Source organism: Anser brachyrhynchus (assembly GCF_964034855.1).
Source record: "Anser brachyrhynchus genome assembly, chromosome: 1".
NCBI classification, from domain to species: Eukaryota; Metazoa; Chordata; class Aves; order Anseriformes; family Anatidae; genus Anser; species Anser brachyrhynchus.
The window spans coordinates 143,954,272-143,981,278 of NC_137694.1; the positions used below are offsets into that span (position 1 = coordinate 143,954,272).

At 43.2% G+C, this 27,007-nt stretch overlaps 1 protein-coding gene across 9 annotated transcripts in view; it reads left to right on the plus strand.

Moving 5' to 3' along the window:
* The window catches only part of MAP4K4 (mitogen-activated protein kinase kinase kinase kinase 4), a 154,524-nt gene extending 136,298 nt beyond the window's left edge, over window positions 1-18,226 (plus strand). For all 9 annotated transcript variants that reach the window (XM_080601453.1, XM_080601454.1, XM_080601457.1 and 6 more), the window contains 7 exons: window positions 3,315-3,458; window positions 7,922-8,056; window positions 11,473-11,573; window positions 12,315-12,464; window positions 12,756-12,915; window positions 14,683-14,822; window positions 14,969-18,226. In XM_080601453.1, the coding sequence (XP_080457579.1) occupies window positions 3,315-3,458; window positions 7,922-8,056; window positions 11,473-11,573; window positions 12,315-12,464; window positions 12,756-12,915; window positions 14,683-14,822; window positions 14,969-15,052 (914 nt within the window). In that variant the 3' untranslated portion in view covers window positions 15,053-18,226. The remainder of the gene's footprint in view (window positions 1-3,314; window positions 3,459-7,921; window positions 8,057-11,472; window positions 11,574-12,314; window positions 12,465-12,755; window positions 12,916-14,682; window positions 14,823-14,968) is intronic.
* Window positions 18,227-27,007: the final 8,781 nt, after the last annotated feature.

A 27,007-nucleotide genomic window follows, 5' to 3' on the forward strand; every position in this document is an offset into this window, starting at 1 on the left:
CATCATTTTATGTAGGAAGGAAGAAGGAAAATAGAAGGGTAGGACGGACGCTTTCCAGTGTGAGAGTTGCCTTCCTTTCTTTAAGGGTGGTTAGTGCACAGAGAAGCTGGGTATGGGATGTCTGCTGATCCTATGTTTCTAGCCTGATTGTCACAAGAGCTAACTTACACCAGTGACAGACAATTAGTCAGAATCCCACACTGGTAAAAGGCATAGGACAGTGCTTGTTGCCTGCTGCCATCTGGAATCACTGCTGCAACACCAGGCTGAAAGCTTTTCTCTGCTGTGTGATTTCTCTGGCCAGGATCCATGGGGCCACCTGAATTTTTTCATTATCTAGATGTTAAGAGGTGATGCTTGTGTATATTATGTAGATGTTTATATAGTATTCTTAAAGTGTAAGGGCATCTAACTTTAAAGACTGTGAAGAAGAGATTTGGCCAGTCCCCTGAGGCACATGATGTGTGTACAGGTAGGACAGGGCACTTCTCTTGTTCCCATTTTCACAGCTCTTTGCAAGGCTTTAGTTATCTTTTGAGCTTATTCCCAGCATTTCTTGTTTCTTGGAACAGCACTGTTGACCTAGCCTTCTTGCCTGCAAAGCCATTTCAGTTAGATAGCTCTTCTGACACTTTATCATCTTCCTATCTGCATTTTTCTTTTTTTCCAAAGTTTACTGGTAAGAATTTTTACCCCGTGCTATTTCTGCGTGTATTCATGTGAATAATTCCCTGGTAAAATGAGGAGACTTGTGCAGGTGTAAACTTCCAGAGTCTGAGAGGGTGAAGGCAGAGAGAAGTTGTACGGGATCGGTAAAGATGACTCATAGTTCCTCTGATCTGCCTTGTTTTGCCAATAGCAATTTGTGTTAATGGCTTTACGTTTCTTTGATCTATGTATCCGACTGTTTCATTGATTTAAAATGTAGGTGTAAAATCCTAGAGGTGTTTTATAGCTGTAACAAAGCACTTACTTGTTGAACATTTAGGGCTAAACTGATGGTGGTATAAGCTTGGTGCACATGCTTGTTTCTTGATAAGGTCTAGCTTCCTTTTCCCTTAAGCAAATGAAGGCATTTCGTAGTGATGGTTCCTAGCAGCAAGGAGGGGGCTTGATTTGCTTTGTTTTCCTTTGGTTTTACCAGTGGTAATGCCCTAGTATCTGGTAGGTTGCTGGTTGTGTTAGGCCTGTGATGCTATTTTTTCTAGCATTGTGCGGAGGTTGATGCTAATGACATGGATGCAGTATCACATTTTTTTTACACTCAGCCTCTACAGAGAGCCTATGTTTTTTCAGGAAGCATTTCCATTTGTTAGAAAAATTAGAACGGCTTAATTGTAGGGTGGAGGTAGAAGAGCTTGGCTAGCTGTGAATAAAGACAATGTCTGCATTTTAAAATCCAGGCACAGCTTGCCACCAGCGTTGGTACCTCATTAGTTTCATCCTGAAATGCACATAGCTGAGGGAAGGGGTTAGGGACGGGGCGCAGAGATCAGCTCGGAGCAGAAACAAGGGCGATGCAAAGGCAGCAGAGGAGAAGGGTGAGGTCGGAGGCAGAAGCGCATGAGCCCTGATGCACAAAGAGGGGGAAGAGTCTGTGAGGGAGCAGTGTGCATTTGGCTTTGTTTGAACTGTAAACCACACTGAAAAAAAGCAAAAATATGTATCAAAGCTGAATCATTTACAGCTTTAGTTGCTCTGTCCTGGAGGTGCAGGAATGAGACCGAGTGCTGGGTGCTTCCTCGGCCAGTTTGGTGCTGCTGCACCCTGTGCCTCGCTCTCCCTTCCTCCACTTCCCAGTTTGAGGACGTGTCCCAGTTTGGGAGATGGGCAGTGTGAAACGCACCCGAGGCTTTGGGGTGGGAGCAGGTGCAGACCCGTGTGGGGGATGCAGAGGCAGGAGGAGAGGGGGATGCATCAGCAGCTAAAGGAGGGCATGTAGGGTGGCCGACCAAGACAAGACGAGATCTCCCAAGACAAGCTCCGTGCTGCCTGTGTCCGTGGGCTCTCCTCCCTTTTATGAGGCAGAGAAACAGCAGAGCAGTAAGTTTGAGCAAAGAGGCTTGGTGCCCGTTGGGTTAGGGTGAACGTGCCCTCCCTTTTGCAAACCGCCCCCATGCGTGGTAGCGAGGGTGGTGTTTCAGTAGCATGCCTCGTGCCTTGGAGGCGGGCAGCCTTGGTGAGCAATGCTGTTTCTGAATGCTCTGAGAAGGCATGCCACTGCTGTAGGTCCTGAGATGGAGCCTCCTGCGTCCTGGGACACATCCTGCATTAGAAAGAGTTCAATATATAACCAGTTTGTACATGACCTTCAGCACCAATCTAGCTATATCTAGGGATTAATTGTCTGCCTAGGGATTAAGGCACTAAGCAATGTAATTATGATTACCTCACGTGAGCTTCTCTTTATTGTTTCATTACTTTATCACGCTTAAGGATAACAAGTTTTACATCGGGACTGCAACACAGAAGTCTAATGGAAATCAAACTGCTTGTTTCCCTGTACTGTATTTTACCTGTCTCTGCACAGTTTGTGGGGTCTGGGACTGAAACACTGTAATAATTATTGCAAATGGTTATGAAATTTAAGAGCGATAATGTATTTGATGTAAATGATGATTTTTTAAACCTTTTTAATATATTTTTTATATATACTAAAAGAATGCAATTGATTTTAAATACTAAGACTCTGTGTACTCTTGAACAGGTTTCCAGTGGATGTGTGGACTTTTTTCTATAAAGAAACCGATCTACTTACTTTTTTTAGTTTACAGTTGCTTGACCTTTAGGAGAGATCTGTGGAAACATGGGAGTAATACAATTCCTCTAGTTTTAAGATTCAGATGGAAAAGGCTGTTGGGAAGTTGAGGACCAACCCTGTGTGTCTTTTTACAGAACAGCTGCACCACCACAATCTGGCCCTCCCAGTGGGGACCAAACCCCTCCCAATGCTTTATTGCAATGCCCTTGTCTAAAGCCTGCAGTTACAGACCCCCTAATCAACAGCTAACACATCCTTCAGAATATATAATCTTGGGAAGCATGTCATGCCTCATCCCCCCATCTCCAGTGTTTGCGTACCTTTTTGTTTGGAAACTGGTGCACCAGAAAGTTCTTCACGGTCTACCAGTCTCTTACTCTCTTGTGCACTGCAATTTTGGTGTCAGCAGTCACAGAGTGCAGGTAACGTAGAGAGCCTTCTAGGTGTGGTTAGGCTTGCTTGAAACAAGACAGTTGCTATGTAAAGCATCGTTTCATCAGAGTATGTGGAAAATCTGCCTACTAACTTGGATCTCTTTTTGTGTTTCATGTAGGAGTGAACTTGTTAGTGGGCACTGAAAGTGGTCTGATGCTGCTAGACAGAAGTGGTCAGGGGAAGGTTTATCCGCTCATCAATCGAAGAAGATTCCAGCAAATGGATGTACTTGAAGGGCTGAACGTCTTGGTGACAATTTCTGGTAAAGTTAACTATTCAACATGATTTTTTCCTCCATCTGGTATGGCACAGCAAAAAGCTTTTCTTGGCAGCCTGTGTGTTGAGGGGGAAGTCCTGACTTGACTGAAGTCAGTGGGTTTTCCATCATTTCACCTCTCTTGAGTTTACAGTTTCTGCGAGTGAATCATTTTCCCCACAACACCCTGTGCATGCTTGCCCGTGTCCTTCCTCCTTCTAAAATGTTGTACAGGTTTGGAGAAAACTTCTGGTTCTGTTCAGTGTTTGGGAGCTCTGTATGAATGTTTTGTGAAGTTTGTAAAAATGACATTCTTTCCCTCTGCTGCAGTTATTTCAGCCCGGCATCTTTCTAACCAAAACATGATTTGCTACTGGGGTTTAAAGACATCTTGTGTGTATAAATATGTAGAAAGAGAAATGCTCTTGCAAAGTAGAGAAATAAGGATAACATGGAGTGTGTGTGTGTGTGTGACATGGGAATTAACGACGTGAGGAGGGAGCTTGGTGCAGCTTTTGGCCTTGCCTCTCACTGAATGCAGCAGCAGACAACTCAGCAATGGGAGAAGAAGGGCGGTGGTGATTGTTGTGTTTGTTTTGTGTGCGCTGATGGAAAATGTGTTTTATAAAGCTTGAGGTTCCAGACTCGTTGGCTCCAGAGAGTTATTGCATAAGGTTATTCTGCTGTTAAGCAACTTGATGTGGTGCACTGTTAATCTTTCTTCACAGGTGGCGTTGAGCCATTTACATTTCCTTTTGGTTTGGTTTGTTTGGGAAGTCAGTCTTTGCTCTGTTGCGCATGCGAGAGAGGGAATGTTAAATGAGGTTTCGCACAGTGGCCCCTGTGTTGTTCATTAAAGCCATTCAAAATTTTGTTGAGGCTCCAGAAGCCATCTGACTCTGCTGGAGGAGCTTTCTGGTTCTCCCAACTCTCTTACAAAAGGACACACACCTAGACAATTTATTGCATTAGCTGCATTATGCTAATACAGGTGCAAAGAGCCGTGTGCTGGTATCGTCATGGAGCTTTGTTTCTGGTTAGAACAGCTGCACCTGTCTTGGCTTGTTGCATGCTCAGTTCTCAGCTACAGTTATGCCATGAAATGCGTAAAAAGAAAAGATGAATCAAGGAACGTTTTTTAAAAAAACAACCTGTTGCGTGTCCTTTTGATGCTTGACACTCTTAAAAATATAAGCTACTGGAAAGCATCATTTGATAGAGCTTACTCTATAGTATGCCTTATAAACAAAAATACTGCATAACCCAACTTGTGTAAGATCTGCTGGTTTGAAGCATATCCTATACAGACAAGTGTCTGTGAATAAATCTCATGTGTAATTGTTCTAGGTTTATTTATGTTTGCTTCAGTCACAATCCAAGTATCCTGACACATCCGTCTTCTTTGTTTCCTTCAAAACTATTACTTCCTCCGTTGAGACACGCTACATTAACCCTTAAGAAATCAGCCGATCTTTGGATCTATTTTATGCCTCTGTCTCTGTCCCCATGTCCTGCGTTTTATGGGAGAGTACAGAAGAACAAGGCAGGAAAGAGGCATTTCTGCCCAACCACGGCTCTCGCAGCTTTATGTTCCCTTGTTCCCTTGGCTTTTTTGGGAAGTGATGTGCTCATGGTGGTGATACTTGAAAGATGTTACCACACTGTGAGAAGAAGTTGCAGTACATTAGGATGCTGAGGGGATTGTCACCTAAAATTTGATTTTAATACACACTGTTCTGAGTTTGAAAACCTGAACTCAAATTTTCCCACTATATATATGTCTGAAATTCAAAATCTTGACCACAAAGCTTTTGATACTGAGCTGATACAGCTGGTACAAGAACGCTTTGCAGGTCAAAGCAGAGTAGCTAAACAGTTCATACTGTTGGGAGGCAAAAACATAGTTTTGGGTGCTCAGGGTAGTATACAGTGCTGAGAGTTATAAAGGTGCTGGAAGAGAGATTAACGACGTGCGTACAGAACATGCTCCATTGTGGCTCCCTGAGGGTTTTTAAGCACAACCGGCTGATCGTGGCACTCAGGAAGGTAGGAAAGGTAGACGGAGTAGAAGAACTGGTTGGAATCTGCCTGCTTGGTAATTAAAAACCACACGACAGTACAAATAAAAACTCCATATGGGAAAAGAGACTTTGCATTTGAAACGGTGTCTGTGGGAGAAACAGAGCTGGGAGTTCTCACAGAAGTCACTGCCTGATCGACTAATTTAAAGGCTGGATCAGAGTTTTCTTTCCTATTTCACGGCCATAACAGACAAGAAAAAAAATAAAATCAGATTTTTGAGAGCTGCTTAAGCTAGTGCAGATTTAAAAGCAGAAGGATCTAACCCTCCTCCCCGATATGAATATGAAGAGCAGCATAGCTTGTTGAAATAGATGCATAACAATGTTTATGTAACTAACTGGTTGTGCTTTTTTCATGTCAGCCTGCTGAAAGGCAGAGGAATTTCCTGTCTTGTGACTTTCCTTGTGGTCTAGACACTAAAACAAAATAGGAACACACTTGAAATATTTTTGTTTTGGTTTTTGTTTTTTTTTTTTTTATGTTTCTCGTTGGAGAGAAGTACCCTGGTGCTCATCATGTGAACCGGAAGAAAATAGCCACGTGCTGGGAAGTTCCCATGTGCACTGTCTGGTCTGAGTCTTAAGGTTTACTAAGTTACTGGGAAAGCTAAAATGATGGAAATATCTGGGAGAGAATTTGTCTCCTGGTAGACAGGGACTTGTGGTGCCCCAGCCCTCACAGCTGCTTTTCCCGAGGCGCCTGGCTCCGTCAGGAGTCCTCTGCCGTCAGGGCAGGGGCTCGGTACCAGCTGCACACCCCAGGGTGGATCCAGCTGGGAAGAGCAAGATGCTCTCAGTGCACAGGCTTCGTGTCCTGCTGTAAGCAGTATCCCCTGATCCCCAGCTCCAAAATGAGATAGCTCAGCTAGCCATGAGCTGGTGCAGCAGTCGGCGTTGTGCTAAAGCTTCAAAGTCAAGTTAAAGACAGTTGAAGAGAACTGCCCCGTAGCTCGATGTGGCTGTCAGGTGGCCCATCCTGCCAGGCGATGGCTTTCTGGTACTGCATCCCTTGGTCAGCCCAGCACCGACTGTGGTACGGTCAGCTGTCTCCTCTCGGCTCCAGGGGTTGAGAAGCAAGTGTCCACGGACACAGGGCATCCTCATAGTGGCTGCTGAAGAGGTGGCGTGGAGCCACTCCACTGACAAATGGGGTCCCTGCGAGCATTTCTGATGTCCTTTCCTTGCACAGAGACCTTATGGAGTGGCTCTTAGTCAGAGCAGAGTTCTCTCTACCTTGCTTCCAGTCTCATCCCTGGGACTCTAGTGACTTTGGACAGCAAAGCAGCTGGAGGAAGGAGGATACAAGCTTTGCATGTCTGCATTAGGGCCACCTTCTTACCAATTCACTGTATGGTTCGTTGGCCATTAGCTGTTAAAGAACCGCTGATAAAATCACTTGTGAACCTTGCTCTGCATTTGAGGAGATGCTTTCGTACTGCGAGTTAGACTCTGGATTGTATTGTAAAGACGGTGGGAGATGTAATGTCAGCTGAAGACAGAGCAGCCTGAGCAGCTGGATCCCTCACCTGGGAAGAAGAAACAGCTCTTGCAGTTTTCTGTGTGCAGCCCTGGAGCAGAAGGGCAAGTCTGTTTGTAAGGCAGCTGTTGGCTTTTAGCAAGGGGTTGAATTTTTTGTGAGCCACGGGAAGTTCTGTCACTGCAATTTCAGATACTGTTCATTTCTGTTTACAGCAGAACTGGTATAAAGCAGTTAGATGCTGAAATTGTTCTTTGGCATACTTTTTGACCAATTAAATAGTAAACAATCTTAGTAAAACTTGACTGGTTTGTATCGGAGAGGATGATGTAAGTGATAGAAATGTCCTGGTCACTAACAGCAAAAAAATTGTAATGTATAACCCTGTCACCCCACTCTTCTTTGCTTTTTCTTCCTCCTTTCACACCAGCCCTACTCTCTTCTGGCTCTGTAGGTAATTGTGAGCCTCAAATTCTAGCCTGCTGCTCTCCTAGAGTTTTGTGCAAAAAAAAAAAGCCCTTGTTACTCAGCTATGTTTTGGGGTTTTTTTCTTCATCTCCGTGCAGGAATCTCTGTTGCTTTTGTTGTGGGATTATAACCTTTTTCACACAGAAGCTGCTTTTGTACTAAGATCCAGACAGCCAAAGAGTTCATCATTTTCAGTTCATGTGGTATTACCCTGCATCTCTGTTATTGATTATCAGGAAAACACATTTTTGGGTGGAGTCTGGAGTAAAGCTGTTGTGGACATAAATACTGGGAGAGATCTCTGGTTGCAGCAGTTTTCCTTTCATTGTGATTTTGGCTTGTTCTGTGGGGCTTTCTGTTTTTGGGGTAGGGTTGTTTTTTTGGTTTTTTTTTGCACTTATCTCCCTGGGGAGATAAACTAACCTTTCTCACTCTGTGGCTAGGTAAGAAGAACAAGTTGCGAGTTTACTATTTGTCGTGGTTAAGAAATAAAATTCTTCACAATGATCCCGAAGTAGAAAAGAAACAGGGTTGGACGACGGTGGGCGACTTGGAAGGCTGTGTGCACTATAAAGTTGGTAAGTGGCAAGTGAGGTAATCAAATTGTCAAGATAAAAGCTGGCTGTGAAAGAGAACTGCAGTGCATGCAGCTTGTGGGTTTAAGATTTGTTTTTGTTGCTGGCTGTCTTCTTTATCCCTAAGGACAAACTTTTCTGGTGAAGTGTCAGAATAGATGGCAAGTTACTGCGGGTTAAACTGAATATGGGAGAGGTTTTGCAACGGGATGCTGGGTTGTGAACTGGAGCAAGCACAGTGTCTTGCTCCAGGAGAAGTCTGTCTCCTTCCCATGGTGGATGCAACCTCCAGGAGAAGGCTGACATGGACAGTGGGGGCTGGTGATGTTTCAGCACCTTTGTTAGACCCTTGAGGTGACAGAGGGACTCGTGTCAACCAACAGCCGTTCTCTCTACCAACAGGTTTCCCTGTTATTTTACCATGCTGAAATCAAATTCTGGAACAGGGTGAATAATATCTCCTTTTTAAAGTAGATTTTTAAGACTGGAGGGGAAAAAAAAAAGAAAAAAGAGGAAAAAAAAGAAAAAGAGTGGGAGGAAAAAGCAAGCCCAGCTAGTGCACGAGCTTTGGGGAGGCATCTGGGAACAGAAGCATATGTTTAACTTCCAGATGATTCATTGATTCCCTTTAGCTCATGAACTTTCCTAATGCTGTCTCAGATCCTCTGCAATGCAGTTATGGGGTTACAGGGATGAAGTGTGTTTTCACTAGGCAGGCACCTTTTGAGTGGCCTTAAGTTTTTTAAATGGGTTTAGATGTGGAAACTTTCACCAAAACTAGTGAAGCACGTCGCGTTTTTGCCATATGCAGTGATCCTGCTGCCCTGCAGGTGGGGATGCAAACTAAGAGCTCTTTCTCCTGGTTCAGTTTCACGATGAATCTTAATGGACCCTGGATGCTGCATTTGATTTGTTTTTTTTCCCTAAGTGCCAGCTCAGTTCCTTTCAAGCTGTGTCAGTCAATGTAGAGCAGCAGCAGTCGGACTGAGCTCGGTCTCCTTCTGTCATACATGTGCTCTTGCAAAAACCTGCTCGTGGGGCGTCATCAATAGCTGCCGCAGAAGTGACTGCTGAACCTCGAGCTTGACCCCAGAAACAATTAATAATGTACTTCCCTGGGATCACACCCCAGGGTGTCAGCAGCGCAATGAAGTGGCCTGTTAACAATACATTAACAGCTATTGAAAGGAGGCTTTCCAGCCGGGAAGTGTGAGAAACAAAGAGCATTCTCTTCCAGACGAAGAGTGATTTGTTGCAGCCTGGCACTGAACTTCCCTCTGAACCAGAAATGTACAGTAGACTTCTTCAGGTGGTGAGGGGCCTCTTTGACAGCTGTGCCTCAGTTCCCAAGAAGGATGAGCCCTGCGAATAGTTGCGCCTGCAGTCTGGTGGCTGCCACCGAGGCAGCTGGCACTGGCTGCTTCCTTGTCTCTTTGATGCAACAGGGGTCTCAGACGTCAGGCTGAAGTGGTATTTATGGATCTTGGTCGCTTCAGGCAACTTTTGGCTCCTCTAAATGATAAATTGCTCTTTTGAAACTTAAAATTTGGGTGAATTCCCAGATAGCACCCAGAGCAAAGAGCGAAGATTATCAAAGGTTCCCTTTCACAGATAAGGTGGTTTTATTCAACACCCCCTTCTTCCCCAAGAAAATATTCCAAGAAGTCTTGCGAGCCAGACAAGACTGAACAAAAGCTCTATTTTTCAGTCGGTACAGCTGTGGAGGTTGAGAGGCTTTTTTTGTCTGCTGAAAAAGTGTCAAGTCCTCTAGCACTTATAGCTCAGTATTCTTGCTTTCCTGCAGAGTAAAAGGGAGCAAGTAGCAGCTTTGTCTCCCTACTGCCTACCAACAGAGAACAACTACAGACTTGTACAATAGTAAGGTACCTAAAAGACATTAAAATAGTTTTTATTAAAGAAGCATTGTTCTCACAAGTCTGAGATTTTTCGCTCCTGCTCTTTTTCAGAATCAGTTTTGGTTGGGAGGTAATAATGGCAGAAGGTGGAGGTGCAGGGAATTACTCATTGTTTTGGAAAATCATCATATTCCCCTAAAACTTGAGGTAAAGAGAGAGAAGAAATCTCTTGAGCTTTCTAGGTGTCACACAAATAATGCCTTTTTTTTTTTTCTCTCTCCTCCAAAAAGAGCACTAGAAACAGATTAAGAAACCTCAACATTCTGGAAGTCCTCACAATATCTTCCAACACAAACCCAGATGGCAGCTGGAAATACAGATCCAGCAGCATTACGTGAATGGCCATTTCTAGACTTTGTGGGTCCTGTCCTGAAAAAAGTGATAGTAAACAGAGCTTTTTTCGATGGATAAATTTGTCAACTGTTTGAGTGTGGGAACAGAGATATATCTGAGAATTTGCAGATCAGCTATGTAATGACACATTATTATTTCTGATAAATTCTGTGATTTTTTTTTCACATCTTTGCACTAACACTGCTTAGTAACATTTTGTGGCTGAAAAGCAATGATTGCTGCATTTGTCTCTGCCAAAAAAAGAAAAAAAAAAAAGAAAAAAAAGATTGCTAAGTACTGAATTTTACATCTTTTGTGGGAGAATCTGCTTTTGGGCTTTTGTTTCTGAAATGTTCTAGAGAAACTCCTGACTCCTTAACCCCTCTGAAAACTTTTTCATTCTTTAGGCAGAAGGTAAAATGTGTCACCAGAACTGTCATTAAAGCGATTTGTGCTCTTGTGTTTTACTTGAGAATTAGGGTTAAGGTCAATTAGAGAAAGTTCAGGTGATACAACTTGTTTACATTCAGTCAGCTACCTGTTTCCTTTAAACCATCTGCTGAGGAAGACGTTTTTGGCAGCCACTTAGTCTTTTTCTGTGAAGTTTTTGGAAACAAAAACTTTTTGGCAATAAACAAATTAAAAAAAACAACAAACAAACAACAAAACAACAGTTGCCTTTTGGTTTTGAAATGGACTTATTTTATTATTTCTTGGCTTTTCATTTCAGTTCCTCCTTTTCCCTCCCTTTCTCTGGGGAATTTTTCCCCCAGCTCAAAATACCACTGCCACAGCGCTGTGATTGTGACTGCCAATAAACTCTACCACAGCCACTGGCTTGTTTTATTGTAATTGTCCCTGACTGAAAACTGATTTCCTGATGAGCAAGCACCGTCTAATGTGGAAAGAAAAGTGTAAATATGTGTGTACTGACTAGGTAATTGAAAGCGTGGTGATGGGTTCAGTTAGTGACAAGAGTAATGATTTTTGTGGCATAAATGTGTCAAAATTCTCAGCTACATAGAATTAGCAATTCTAAAATGCAGTATTACTGAAAACCTTGAAAGGTATTTAAGTAGGGAGAAACACTGTCATTTTCTGCTTTCTTAAAGTAACTGAAATGACTTTGGTATGATTACTGAATTGATTTTTGTTTTGTTTTAATTTCAGTAAAATATGAAAGAATCAAATTCTTGGTAATTGCATTGAAGAGTTCTGTGGAAGTCTATGCATGGGCACCAAAGCCATACCACAAATTTATGGCCTTTAAGGTAACAATATATGTCAGTCACATGTAAGATTTTCACCTACCAAGTTGCACTTACCCCTTTTACAAAACTGTTCTGACATTTTATCATGGCTGTGTTACAAGCTCTTTGGTAAATCTGCCACGAACATATTATATTTTCGTTAAGGGACACGGTGGATTGGCTCTGAGAGGCAGTGTATACCTAGAACTCTAAGTTGTAACCAAGCATAAGTGAATGATCAAAATGACACGATATCCCAATGCTTTGTTTCCTCTCTGTAAATAAACCATGAGGCCAAGAGAAGTGAACTGAGTTGAAACTTATTCATGTGAGCATCATTAGCTGATGCTCAACATTATTGTGTTTTGAATGCTGCAAGAATGAAGTTAGCTGACTCGGAGTAATTACCAGGCTGATTTGCAGACAATCAGTTAATGCCGGTTGTGCAGGTTGAAGTAAACGCTACAGGAGTGTCAAATGGCCCTGAACTTTGGGGAAAGCAATTCTTACTAGTAAAATGAAGCAGACCAACTAAATCAAACCCCAGGGAAATAGCATATAATAATATGTGGTTGAAATGTAACAGGGTGCTAAGTAAATCTCTCCTTGTCTGTGGAAGATGCTAACCCAACTATCTGGTGAATGGAGGCCAGAGGCATGCTGGAGGAATAGACCTATAATATGTGCATTAAGAGCATATTTTTATAAAAACCCTTGTGGTTCTAAGCAGTAAAGTAAATCTCACTGATTATTGTCTTACAGTCATTTGGGGAATTGGTACATAAGCCATTGCTGGTGGATTTAACAGTAGAAGAGGGTCAGAGACTAAAAGTGATCTATGGCTCCTGTGCTGGCTTCCATGCTGTTGATGTGGATTCGGGATCGGTCTATGACATTTATCTACCAACACATGTAAGAGCTGTTCCTGGGCTGGATTTTTTTCTTTCCTTCTGGTTTCTCCCTCTCTCCCTTTCCTCAGCTGACCAACATGTCTGTCGGTCCGTGTGGATCACTGCCAGCCACTGGCAGTGGAAAAGCAGATGGAGGGGTCCAAGTGAATGTATCTTAGGGGCTTGTGCCTCAGTCTCTGTCCTGTCCCCAGGGTCCATATGTCTCCTTGGCTGGGAGCTGCTCACTCAGGTCTGGTGCTGGCCAACATGGCAAGCATAAAATGACTTTTGCCTTACTTCTCTATTTCTGTAGATCCAGAGCAGTATCCAACCTCATGCAATCATAATTCTCCCGAATACGGATGGAATGGAGCTACTGGTCTGCTATGAGGATGAAGGAGTTTATGTAAACACATATGGAAGGATCACCAAGGATGTGGTTCTGCAGTGGGGAGAAATGCCAACTTCAGTTGGTAAGTGCCCTGAGAGAATCAAATGCAATTGTGCCATAAGGGAGCGTGAATGTGGGCAGAAGGAAAATGCATTGGGTTTGACTTCAGATTCAGAGGCAGCGATGCTGTAATACAGCTGGAAAACAGCTGTACTAAGTGCAGAGAAGTCATATGGATCTATTTTGTGTTGAGTTTTGTAGAACAAAATCCAAACAAACTTGTTGTTTAGTGCAGGAATAAAAAACTAATTTAATAAACACCAGGGCCTTTGTAAGTTGCTACAACATTTTTGCTGCACAGAAGCAAATTTATGAAAACCCTTTAGTATAAAGGTATGTAAAGAGGCAGACAGGTAGGATATTATTACGGGTGCTTCTATGTTGATAACAGCCTGTATATCTGATTTGATGGGTTTATTTTAATTTACCTGCACTTTGCTCATCTATCTTAGCATGATACTATAATCACAGTGCTGATATAGGTGCTCTTGCTATCTGTGCTGCTTTATTGCAGTGATGAGCATAGGATGGGCTGTGATTACACCTTAGTTTTTTGTTCAGACACATTGGGTTTGCTTGTTTGGGAATGGATGCATGTATTAGGAGGTTACTGCTGATAGCTCTTAGAGTAACGCGAACAATAACGGAGGAGGAAATTTAAAGAAGTTTCATACAGTGCATATTCACTCTGCTGGTGATTAGCTCTTGACTAGATCCGAAAGCAAGCAGGTTATATTAAGTGGCAATTCATAGAGGCTTTGGGAACTGGAATGCCTGTGAAGTAAATAGCATGGAGGCAGTTGGCATCATCTGAACATCTCATCTGACAATTTTAATAAACTATTTGGTCCACTTAGCACTCACGACATATGTAAAAGTAAATAAATATCCAGCACAATGGTAGGTATGATGGTATAGATGTGCTTTATACTGTAGTAGATCATTTGGTTTAATTTAAATGAAAATTAATATGAAAAAATTAACATAAAAAGGGAGGGATTATGAAATGAAATCTTATAAAAATTTCCATGCTAAGATCTGTTGTTATTCTTTTTATTTTTCTATTAAGTATGCATACAAATCAGAGGCAACAGCTTATTCTTCACTAAGTTCCCATATGTTAGTTTTGGCAGAATTCCTAAGACTATCGATCAAATTGCTTGTTGAATATACTTTTTCATAATGCTGGTGCCTTTCTCCTGTATTCAGTTTTTACTGCTATCAAGAACAGATTTTTTTCCTCATTCTAATACTAATCTGTTTCCCCCAGTGATACTCTGAGGCAAAATGCTTGATTTTTTGCTTTATTTATCCAAACTCCTTCAAGTCAGGGAAACAATCCTCTAAGACACCGAACTGATGCTGGGGATGTTCCAGATTGGATAGGCTTAGTCTATTTAAACCTCGGGTTCTGTTTTCTCCTTGTCAACACCTAATTAACCTGTCTCCTTGCCAAACTTGGGAGAAAAAAGACTGTGTAAAACTCAGTGTTCCTTCCATTTAATTGAAGGTTGGAAAGCTTCCATTGTGTCATAAATGCTCAGGCACGAAGTATGTTACTGACATGGAAAGCCCACGTGGAAATAATTTAAATAAAAAAAGGATTTGTGGGCATTGTGAAGATGTTGAAGACCAAAATAGCACTCTGAGTGTGCGTGTTTACTTCCAATATGTACATGCAGGTCATTTCTAAGTAGAGTGTGTAAATATATTCCTCTGCTTTTTCAGTCTCCGTGTTTCCCTCTACCTGTTCTAATGGGCTATGTTGTGTTGTGTTTTCTCTCCAAAGCGTATATTCGATCCAATCAGATTATGGGCTGGGGAGAAAAAGCAATTGAAATACGATCAGTGGAAACTGGACACTTGGACGGTGTGTTCATGCACAAAAGGGCACAAAGACTCAAGTTCTTATGTGAACGCAATGACAAGGTATGAGCCACCCACGGTCCCCGTTTCTTGACAAGATGATAAACAGCACAGAGCCGTAATTGCACCGTAAATATCACGGGCAGTGAAGACAAATTGAAGCCTCTGCTGCTCTACCTGTTGAACTTCCCTCTCTCTTTTCTTTGCAGGTCTTCTTTGCCTCCGTGCGGTCAGGTGGAAGCAGTCAAGTCTATTTCATGACCCTTGGCAGGACTTCTCTTCTGAGCTGGTAGAAGCAGTGGGCTGTGGCGAGGGATTGCTGACATCCAGAGTCTGAGATCTTCATAACTCGGAATTATTTTCAACTGGAGTACAGACCTGCACTAATGCAGCAGCACTCTGTGTAAATGTGTGTGCAGGCATCACTGGTGTTAGGTTTCTTTTTGTTTTTCAACTGAGGCTGCAAGGCAGCTGGTGCTGTAAAGATATTGCCATCAGGTGCTACAAAGTCTTTGAGGTTTGGGATCATGCTAGAAAGCTACAGGTCTTTTTTTCCCTTCAGCTCCAGGATTCCTAGGCTTTGAAGGACTCTGTTTGTTAGTGTGAAAACAGAGAGGGGGAAAAAAAAAAAAGGAAAAATAAACACAGACTTATGAACATGCTGTTGAGTGGACAGGAGGCAGGCAAGAGAAGGTGAGAAGTGGTGTAGAGAGTCAGACTGGCTGAAACAGAGGGCAGATCTAGTCTATCTAGTAATGTTAACAATGTATTTAATTGACATTTCTTTTTTGTAATGTGACAATATGTGGAGAAAGAGGAAGGTGCAGGTTTTAAGAAGTTAATATTTATAAAATGTGAAAGACACAGTGACTAGGATAACTTCTTCTTGGGGACAGGGAGGGTGGGAAGGGGTTGGGGTGGAATTCTTGATTTTTTTTTTTTTGTTTCTGCAGTTTTATTTTGGCCTGGCCAATAACTTTTAGTCATTTTCTGTGTACCAGGTATTGCCTGAAACATGTGCAGATGATTAAAAAAAAAAGGAAAAAAAAAGAAAAAATCAACAACAAAAAATAAAGAAAAAAAAACATTCATTTTCTATAATGATTCTGTGTTAGGCCAGAACTTGGTTATGTCACAGTATTAGCACTGCCTCAGTTAAAGGTTTAATTTTTGTTTAAACCTAGAAGTGCAACAACAGTTTTACCACAGTCTGCACTCGCAGAACTAAAAAAAAAAAAAGAAAAAAAAGAAAAAAAAAGAAATAAAATCCAAACTACATATGTTTATTTTTTGTGCCTACCTCATTGTTTTTAATGCATAAAATAAAAGAGGTGGTTTAGTTTATACGTTTTTAGATGAAAACCATTAATGTCTAATTTAATCTTAATACCAAAACTACCAGATCGAAAGGTTTCTGACTGTTATCGTGTAGCAAGTTTCAGCAGGAGGAGAGAGTGGTCCATTGGGGCAATAGTGGTAGCGTTATGGCAGTGAGACACTGATTAATGTAATTTGCTTACTAAATTTGGAAAGCAAGCATTTTTTGGAACCAATTTCATCCTTACTAGAAGTCCGAATTTAGCCTAAAACCGGAGGTTTCACTCTTCTAACATGTGGGCTTAGTAACAGGCAGGTAAAATAACTAGGCTAGTTCTATAAACTGTTAAATGTTGTAGGAAACGTTTTGGGGCGGTGATGTTTTTCTTTTTTAAGAATGCAATGCACTAAAACTCTTTTAAGAATGTAGTTAATACTGCTTATTCATAAAAAACAGCGTATACCTGTGTTTAGATGTAAGATCCCAGCTCTGGCTTTTTTCTTTCTTTTTTTTTTTGTTTTGTTTTTAAGTCAGTTTTATTTTATGAATAAGTTCTGACATTTGTAATAAATGTCTTGAGAGTAATAATTTGTTTAATGGCTACATGTTCATTACTTGAGAAACCTTGAGTGTATAATAATCTGTTGGTGATGTAATAATGCACAGTGTCATGATTCAGCCATTTTTTTTGTTTGGTTTTTACTTTTTTTTTTATTATTATTATTATTATTCCTTTGGTGGGGTACTTTGTTGACAGCTGCCTTAAGCTGTTCATTCAGTGAACAGGCTCTCAGTGTTTCACGGGCTTTGTCTTCTGCTGCGTTTAACTTTCTCTCACGGCGTGACAGGTAGGGCTTTTTAAACACGTCTTCTTCAGTCAGACTCGACCGTTCGAGTGACTGGTCGGTGGCCAGCCGAGAGCACGAGCTGTGCAGAGCTGAGACTCGACCGACCCTTCTTGTGGTATCCAATCCGACTGCTGTAAACCCTGCAAACCCGAGCAGCGCTTCTGCTGAAGACTCTCCTGTGAACATCACAGACAGTTTACGAGTGAGTGGTAAATGCATACCACAAGTGCATGTACACACACACACACACACAGACACGCTCACACACCCCACACACCAAAAGAATCAAAACTCGAGAAAGCCTTACATTTGCTGGCAGAGGAGTACCTAGAAATATTTTTTTTAACTGTATGACTTTTGGATAGCGTTGAAGGTGAAGGATGTGTTCTTTTCATGCCTGGCACGTTCAGCCAGAAGAACGATCAACTTTTTTTGTACTATAATGAACTAAAAGGGGACTCGGAGAAGCGACGTGGGTGTAATCACACAGCGGCCCCGTAGTGTAGCTTACCGAAGCTGGTTTGATCAAATGTCAGTCTGCGTGATTTAATTCTTCCAGCGCTATGCGGTCCAAAATCAAGTTAGTCCTTGAAAGCCGATGCTATTCTCCCAGAGGAAGATGCTCCAGTACTGTAGGGATTCCCAGGTCACGGATACGTGCTGTTGAAGTTTGGAGGCTCCTGGGGGGAAACTCCTTCGGTCTGGCTGCTCGCGCGGCAGCCTTCGCCTCCGCAGAAGTGCCAGGACAGCAACATGGCAAGGTAAAAACAGTATTACAAAACCACTACATATACAGACATCGAACTCTTCAAACAGTGCTTTTGTAAGCAAAGAAGAAAAGAAAAGCTCCTAGATTTAGTTTTAAGCTTTAATAAGTAATAATTTTCTGTATCTTTAAGTCAAAGTAACCCTAACTTGTATGACTGCAGTGTTTTTATTTTTTATCTTATGCACATGTTATGTTGGAGAAAATGTTTACAAAAATGGTTTTGTTACACTAATGTGCATCACATATTTATGGTTTATTTGAAAGTGATTTTTGTGGGTTTTTTAGTTTTTCATAGTAGTAGTACACTTTTTGTGATTTATAACCCCGAACTCTGCTGATTATAAAGTTGCTAAACAATAATACAAAATGACAAACTGCATTAAAATTACTAATCGTAGAGCTGCAAAGCAGACTGGTGACAAGTAAAACACTCAGCCTTTTTTTTGCAGTGCTATCTAACTTGTCTTCTGTGTATTATGGAAATTACTGTTTTTTCCCCGTTTTTCCTTAAATAAAGTCAAATTGACACCTATTGTATGTGGAAAGTATTTTGAGTATCTCTTGGCTGCAGAAGTCAAGCTGCATGATGCCTAGTTGCATGTATCGTAAGAACAAAAGCCTTATTGTCAAATCTCATCATTTTGTAGAGACTTTGACAGTAAACATGTGCTTTTTAGGGCTTTTGTTGTTGTTTTTCTTTTTATCTTTCAAGACCTGTTTCCTGGTGAAGTTGCTCTTTTGAGAACTATGGTTTTCCTTTAAAAAGGAAAAAGAAAAGATTAGGAATGTTAGTAAATGGCCAGTGGCCCAGAAGGAAGAAGTTCCCTCAAGGAGAGCCTGGAAGTGTTGTGAGTGTGCCCTCCCACCTCCGTCCAGACCTGATTTTTGGTGGCTGGGATTACTAACTGCTAAGAGAGCACCGTGAGCTGCACTCCTGAGCCAGATTCTCGCATGGTATAAAAGCGCGGCTCCAACAAAAATCAAGACTTTCCAAGTCCTAAGCCATGAGTACTGAGCAGGTTTGATACAACGCCGCTGCTTGCACTGGCGGGGTTCTCGTCAGCTTTTGCACGTGTTTTTCCACCATGGGCTGTGTCTGTTTTCTTCAGTGGAGATAAGCAGTAGACGTTTCCTTCCGAACAGGCTGGTCTCTGCAGGAGGAGGAGGAAGCATGTGTTCCCGGCCTCCTGCCTTTCTTCTCACTTTCGTCTTCAGAAGGCAAGGGCTGAAACTTGTTTCATGGTTTTACCTGCTTCCTACAGACAAAGGTATCTGAAATCCTTGAGCCCCGCAGCTTTCTGCCCCTGCAAGTACCAGATACCGAGGGTAGCTCAACTTAGAAAGCTAGCGGGGCCAGCAAGCTGCTTGTCCAGCTGCTGCTCAGAGCTGCTGGTTTTATCCAGTCCTCCTGGACCTGTTGAAGACTTCCTGAGTTGGAACATCCTCTGGCTAGTCGAGCACCTGAGCTAGCCACCAAGACCTGAGCTGTTGCTCATCACAGGCAAAAGCGGGCAGTATGCATCTGAAACCAGCAATCCCGGGGAGGGGTTGTAGGAGTGTGAGCTTCCCAGCGGGTGCTAGCAGAGGGAATGGAGAATGTGCAAAGCCTTCACCCTCCTGGGCAGAAATGCACAGCTGCAGTGATTTACGGGAAGGAGGAAATAAAATCAGAGCGTTTGAGCAGCAGGTCTCGTTCTTCTGTGGGACTTGTGCAGGTGGCAGTGGTGAGGTGGGCCTCAGTGAGTTCCTCGTGAGGGCAGGAGGGAGGAACACGGGGCAGAAAAGAATAACATGCAAAAAAGCATATGCATATTTAAAACTGACAACTGCGGCAGTAATTATCGACTGCAGTAGTCAGACCAGAGAAAGGAGTGATCAGACACCAAAAGGAGCACTTTTTTTGTTGTTACAAAGCTTTTAAATTTGTAAGTGGAAATATGAGCAATGAAAAGTAAAGAACACTTAAACATGAGCTTGAAGTTTTAAAGGCTGCAAATTAGAAGAGAGAGGAGAAGCAGCCTCTTTTTTATTGCCTTGCTGAAAGACATGATAGAGAATTAGGATTGTGTGGGACCTTAATGAAGGGGGAAAGCTGAGTGTTGTGGGCTGCCTATTGTGCAGAGAGCTTGTTCTTCAGCTTGTGTCTGTGCCATTGTCTGGGAGTACTGTAAAATTGAAAAAAATAAAAATAAAAGTGGATGTTGGAGGAGAAACAATTGCAAATGGAAGAGAAGAGCCTGTGGGAGAGCACATTGCATTCAACGCAGGATTGTGCCACATGAAAATGGTTAAAGGCAACAAATTTGCTAATAGCAGGGCGAATGCATTTCCACTGCAGTCCAGTGCCCTGTCACCCACCTACCTGCCTGCGAGCTGTAGCAGCTCAGCCCAGAGCTGTTTCTCTCCCCCAGGCACCTCCCTGCATCGCTGGAGAAGTACCGGCACTGACTTGTGGCAGTGCTGTGCAGCATTGATTTTCCTTCCCCCCCCCAAACCACACGCAGCCCAGCAGGGAAGCAATCCTGGGAACTTAGCCGTGAGAAGGCTTGCTTTGCCACGTGAGAAATGTGCCTCGTAGCCAGGATCTCAGCTGCACGTGGTGGGCATCCCTGGCCTGCCGGGACGTCGTGGTGCATTGAGGGATGGAAGCTCAAAGAGCCGCGTGTGTGCGGAGCAGCTGTAAAAACTGCAGCTCTGCTCCAGTGGGGGCAAATTCGCTGCTGACTGCCAGCACCCAGATGTTGGCCGGTTTCTAACCCGTTAAAGCAGCAAAGGCTGGAAACAACGGTCATATTTAGGTTTTTCTTCTTTTAAAAAAAAAAAATCAGTGTGGTATTGTGGTGCTCAGACAGGTACGGCAAGGCAGGTTCCTGCCTCAGTGTGAGCTGCTGTGGAAATTACAGGATGGGGGAAGCAAAGACCATCAGGGGCCTGCAGTCACTTCATTTTCGCTTTGTGATCGTCTGGCTCCATGCAGCGTCTGCTCCCTTAAAGGGTAAAAACTGCTCTAGAAATACCGAGATACCAACGGCCTTCCTCCTCCTTTTTTATCTCTCTGGTTTATCCTGCGCTTGTTCTAGGCAATAGTAAACTAGGGAGAGAAGGAGACAGGAGGGTGTTTTGTTGTTTAAGCAAATACATCCCTGACTCAATAAAAATGTGCTCAGTCCAGTTGAGGAAGTTACAGTTTTCTTTTTTTTTTTTTTTCCCCAGTTGTTAAATTATAACAGGAAATTGAGTTTAACGTTTTATTCTCAGGCTCTGCTGGTTCTGTGGGGCAAATCCGAAGCATAGGAAAGCAAGATTAATTTGTTCCAACTGCTGTACACAGCTCAAATATTACTTGCCCTCCGTGTGAAATTTTTATTGCACAACCCCATTTTGTCATTCGACGCAATTTGTCCATTAAAAGGCAGTATCACACCCCAATTTTATTTTAATATTTGCATTTCCTAAGTGATTTTGTTCATACTGTGTTAGCCATGGGAAAAAAAAATGCTTTTTCGGCTGTGAAACAGCCATTGGAGTGATGGGATTATAAAATACTGTTTGCCTAGGCTTTTATCACAGAGAGATTTCAGGCAATTTTCAGCAGAGCCCCGTTGGAATAGTTAGCAAGACTCTGGTTTTATGAACAGGCGAAGCTGAAAGACAGAAGAAAGCAAATTACATGCTTGGGATCTTTTAGTGAGCTGGGGATAGAGGAAGAAAATGGAGGTTTTGGTACGAAATCTTTCACCTCAACCATTAAACCCACTTAGCCCCTTTGGATGGTGCAATAGCAAGGTGCAGGGAAGGTGATGCTTTGCAGCCTGGGGTTCGGGGTGCTCCCGGAGCAGCAGACCACAGCGTGGAGAGCAGGGCACCCGGCACAAGGAGCCGCAGATGGGCTGAGCTTGTCTGCTGCAGAGCTGGGGCAAGCAGGGGAGGAAAGGTCAGAAGGGAGAAGGGCCTCAGGATGGTCTTTGCATCAGATTTTGTAGTCCAGAGCGAGCTGCTGATGAAGTTGTGCTGGGAGAAGCCAGGACTTTCCGCACCTTCAGCCCTTCTGGAGCTCCTGGTCCAGAAAGGACCATCAGGTTCCCATGCTGAAGGTCCACTCTGAACTCTGCATTAACTTGTGTTTCTTTAACTGTAGCTTGTAAAAGGCCTCCTGTGATTTTATTTTATTTTTTAAAGGTTAAATCTCATACAGTTCCTCTATTTTAATGCTTAAAATGCAGACTACAGAGTGAGTGGCTGGCAGAGCTGGGGCTGTGTGAGCCCAGAAGCTCCGTCCTACGAGCTGGCTCCCCAGACTGCATTAAGACCCAAGCCTACCTTAATTCAAACCTCGAGAACTTCTGGAAAATCCACGTGGAAATTTTCTCAATGTTTCGGTAATAAAATTAACTGAAAGATAAGAGGAGAGCATGAACTGGCATAGAACATTAAAATGCAAAGTATGTAATTACAGACTCACAGTTGTAATGATTCTAATGGATATCAGAGACGAGTATAAAAGGAGAATAAATTATTTCAGGGCATAAAGAATCAGTTATGGGTAATTAAGCTGCAATTATCATTACTGCGCTGCTATGATAGTTTTTTTTTTTTTTAAACTAATTTTTCTAAAATAGAATAATGCAAGTTAAGCATGATTTCATCTATTGTCTGCCATTCAAATAAAAACATATTTTTCCAGTGTTTTTCAAAATGTGCCAGTGGAAAGAATCTCAGTTTTCCACTAGCAAAACCACAATTATTATTATTATTTTTATTTTTTTTTAATGAAGTAATGTATTTCACATCACACAGCTGTTCAGTGGCAATGGCATCATTCAAACGTGGGCTCAGTGAAGTGTATAAAACCGTACCTACTGTCAACCACATCAACCAGCAATCAGCTTCAACGGAGTTCCTTACATGCTTAAGATTAAGCAATTTGGTAAACTGGTAATTCAGGCCTCTAATTCAGAGCAAGAACAACACAGTTTAGAGTGGCAAGCAGCGTCCTTGGTTCAGTCCACAGTGCTCAGATGGGTGAGCCTGGAAATCAGCTGCTGAAGAGTTTCAGTTTACTGTATTGAGATGAAATGTCATTGATGGCAATTAGCCTTAAAAGGCCCCTTGTAAAGCACGGTAGGTGACCAGCTGGCTCGTGAGCATCTCCCCGGGAGCCAGGCGTGGTGTGCAAAGGGGCAGTGGTTCTGCTGATGGAATCGGAGACCTGGGATGGCCGTGTCCTGCAAATGATGAGCCGGTGAGGCAGTGGGCCACCTTCTCTTCCTCTTGAGACACTGGAGGCTTCGCAGCTGGTGAGTAACTCCCTACTGGTACCAAATTACAAACCCAGAAGTTACACAAAATCCAAATAGAAGTTAACTTTCCCTATATTGCATGGTAACCAGAGCAGAAGGGCAAGGAGATGCATTCTAGGTTTGCTCTTAGCACTCTATGGATGCCCCAAAGTAGTTAGGGCTACTTGCAGAGGGATTCCTCTGGATGCCTAGAACCTGGATGCCCTTTAGCATTCTGGCTGTCTTTCAGCTGCTGCAGAGTATTTGGGATCTCAGGACAACAAGGTGTCTCAGGTGCCATGGCCATCGGGAAGGGAACTGGAAGCTGGTGTTAGGTACCGAAATCCTGTCAGATGCTTTAACACGTTTGTTGTGACGTCGGAGTCTTCAGTGTAGGGCTTGCCTGTTGCGTGTTTCTGTGTGCCACCTTGCGTAACACAGCCAGTTGATGCTGTAACACAAATCTTTAGAAAAAGACTATTTTAACAGTGCTAAAAATTGAAAAACACCAGGCTTTAATGTACCAAACTTGAACTTAACCCAGACACCTTTTACTGCTGTTGAGCATTTAATTACATTTATATAGACTTTTCTTGAAGTGCCATGCTCACTCTACAACAGGTGGTCCTCATGGGAGGGAGAAGTGCTCAAAAGCTCTTCATCCTCGTTAATTAGCGCTGGAGCCTTATGTATATCTTACTCAGTGCCATCCAAAGTGCTCGTTTTCTCATACATTGTATCAACATAATATGGTTTCCAAATCCTAATGAACCTCTCTACATTTTGTGTGTGTCTGTGTTATGTTTCTAATATAAGAAGAACTGCAGCAATATTTTGGCTGGCCAGAGCTTTCAGTCTTCATGTGCTCCTTGCCTTGCTGCCTGCCCCAGGTGAGCAGCTCCTGCTTACCTCCAGGCCACAGCACCCACAGGGTTCAGCTGCAGACTTCCAGACGCACATGTTTTGGATAGGTGCCTGGAAGTGATGGTTTTTGTTACAACAACTGAGATTTGGGCTTCTTCAGGTGCACTATGCACAAGGGGAGAACAAGTCCTTTGAGTTTAACCAGCCGCATCTCCAACTGGCCGAGGGAAAAAGAGAGCTTGCTGTAGATGGCTGTTAATTACAGCAGAGATAAGCTGGGTATTTCCTAAGCAAAAACAAGTTCCCAGTCGAACAAAGAGACATTCAGCCTGAAAAGGAGGAAAAACGCTGGTTGTGCTGTGCTATAAACCCCATGTCTTCAGTGGGTCTCTGATTTCTGGTGTTTGTTTCTCAAGGTTGTCTTTGGAAGATGATTTATTGTCTGTCTTTAACAATGTGTCTTCTGCCTGAAAGTGCATACAGTGATCTTGTTTTTGTGAAGACAGCGTGAAATCAATTTTTCCACACATTCCCCTTGGCAGGAAACTTTTCCCCTTGCAGTATGAGGTCTTTTAAAGAGAGATTCATTGCACCGCTTCACTGGGAGGTGGGCACCAGCCCCAGGCTGCAGCATATGGGGAAAAGGAATAGATTCCCTGTGCTCCTTGTTGCACATGTGCATGTGGCTATAAATCACGCGGAGCGTTATTCAGCACTGTTGTTCACGCTTTCTCAGAGACTGCCTCACAATTGTGTTTCTTAACTGAGATCAATCCAAGATATTGCTCCCCTGGGATCCGTTTGCAGCTCAGATTCATTGCAGCAGAACATTTCTTCCTACAAGACCAGTCAGAGTAGATGGTCTAGAGCATGACTAACGGTTCAAACTTTCCCTTGTGTTTTCCAATCAGAAACATTGCCTGGAAGTGAAATCCGTGAATCTGGAATCTGCAGAAACATATGGATGTAGCGTTAACTGGAACAAATCTGGAAATTTCTGCTCCTCTCTGGAGTCAGTCACATTCCAGGTACCTCAGAACAATGAAAATTAATTCAGACAAATTGTGAGGTCAATGAAGAGCTGGTACCCCTCTACTGGAAGGGGTAGGCGATGAGCTCATCCCCTGCTCTGATTCTTGTGCCTCCCTCCGTGCCCATGGTGCAGCAAGGGATTGCACTGCAATTACTTCTAAATCGGCCTGCGAGCTCCTGTTGGCACTGAGACGAATGAGCAGACAGCCCCACAGCCATCCCCGTGCCCAGGATCCACTGACTTCTGCTCCCACAGGATGGACAAACCTTTACCAGACCCTGCGGATGCGGATGCCCAGCCACCAGCAAGCACACCTGGGCCTTTGCTGGCCCTCCCTGTGAGGGTATTAAAGTGCTCCGTGTTTCAGTTGTCTCCTTGCATGACACTACCACCGTGGGTGACCTGGGCCGGAGCGAGGGCCCTGTCTTTGCCTCAGTGCCCTGTTCCCCCTTGGAGCTCAGCCACAGAGAATCAGAAGAGGAGAGTGTGGTCATGAAAGCAGTCGAAGTGAGGTTGTTGATCCCTTATTTCTATAAATAGGCTACCCTTTTGGTTTCAGTTTTATTTCTAGTCGTGGGGAAAGGACCACATTCTCACTTCTATTACCAAAATGGCTGGCTTCAAGGTCTCCTTCCCCTTCCTTTGTGATAACAGCACTGCATAGAGGAAGACATGATTTCCCGGTGGCTGGGAGATGTTCGCATGGCGAGACCAAAGAAATGAAAGCTAAAGTTCTTCTCCTGACATTTGTAGGGAAGGGAATAGAGATGCCAGGGACTGCAGGCCTGCTGAGCTGGGTCTGGATGCTGCCATGGCCGTGCCCCTCAGCCTGAGGGTTCTGGTGAAGCTGGTGAGGCTGCCCAAAGCCCCATCCAGCCTGGCCTTGAACACCTCCAGGGATCCACAGCTTCTCTGTGCAACCTGTGCCAGGGCCTCACCAACTTCTGTCCTTCCTTAATTTCTTTGTCTCCAGAGTTCTTGTGCCATTCTAGCATAAGAGTGTCTGAAAGAGCAGCTATCCTACTTCTGTTTCTGTCCAAAGCAGTGTTTGTTTTGCAATGCAATGGGCTGAAGCAATACTCCGGAGGTTTTTCAGTGAATGCAGCTATCACTCCTTCTAGCAAAAGTGCAGCTGTGTGGTACTGGGTTTGCATTTCTGCACGACAGTGTGTAACTGGGCTCTTATTCCAGTGACAACTGTCCCGAGATAGGATGACACTCTAGCTTTTAATGAAGCAGCTTTGGGCTAACATGGAAATTTGTTCAAATAACAGAGGATTTGCATGAAGGGATGAGGCTACAAAAGAGGTTTTGAACAGGCCAAATCCAATTCTGGCTTTTAAATTGGCCATCTGTTTGCAAAATATATAACAGCAAATGCTATAATTTCACGTACGTGACTTGGTTTCAAGTTGACTGTGGTAACTCCGAGGTTTGACTAATAGTTTTGTAATAGTCTTCTTCACTACTTACCCTGGAAAGCGTTTTCTGTGCTGACATTTCTCAGACACTGAATGAAAAGGAGTTCCTTTTGGACTTGAAATAGGGTGCTATTAAGCAAGCCCGTTTTGCAAGCTCTAATCTCACTCCAGCGAACGCTATTCTCATACAGATGTGGCCATCAGAAAAGTACATCCAGTTTCCTTCCAGTAAGATGTGTGCTGAGCTAGTACCTCTCAGCAAGGATGCCGACTGCCTGCTGGCACGCAGGGTAGGCTCTTGTGGGAGCTTTGTGCAACGACAGTAGGTTGGGAGATGCTAAAAAATCTGAAGTGCGCAGAGGCACTAAATACTTCTTGAAGGTCACAACGTGTCAGAGATAAAATATAAAGCGTTTCTGTTTCCAGGTGAATAGCAGTGGTGCTGCGCATGCAAATACTTCTAATCACAGATGGGCAAATTCAGCCTCTTGCAACAATCCTGCCTGCTCTGCACGTTGCCAGGATTTCACATTTTGTCACTTTTTTTTTTTTTAATAATAACTACATTAAGATAGTCAAGCCACAGTATAAAGAGGTTCACATCTCAGACAAAGAATGTTTTGCTGATATTTCACAGTGAGACTTTTCACACCAGCTGTGGAGACCTGAGAGTTGCGTGGGACTGGTGGTTTTGTTATCAGGGTGTATGACATCTG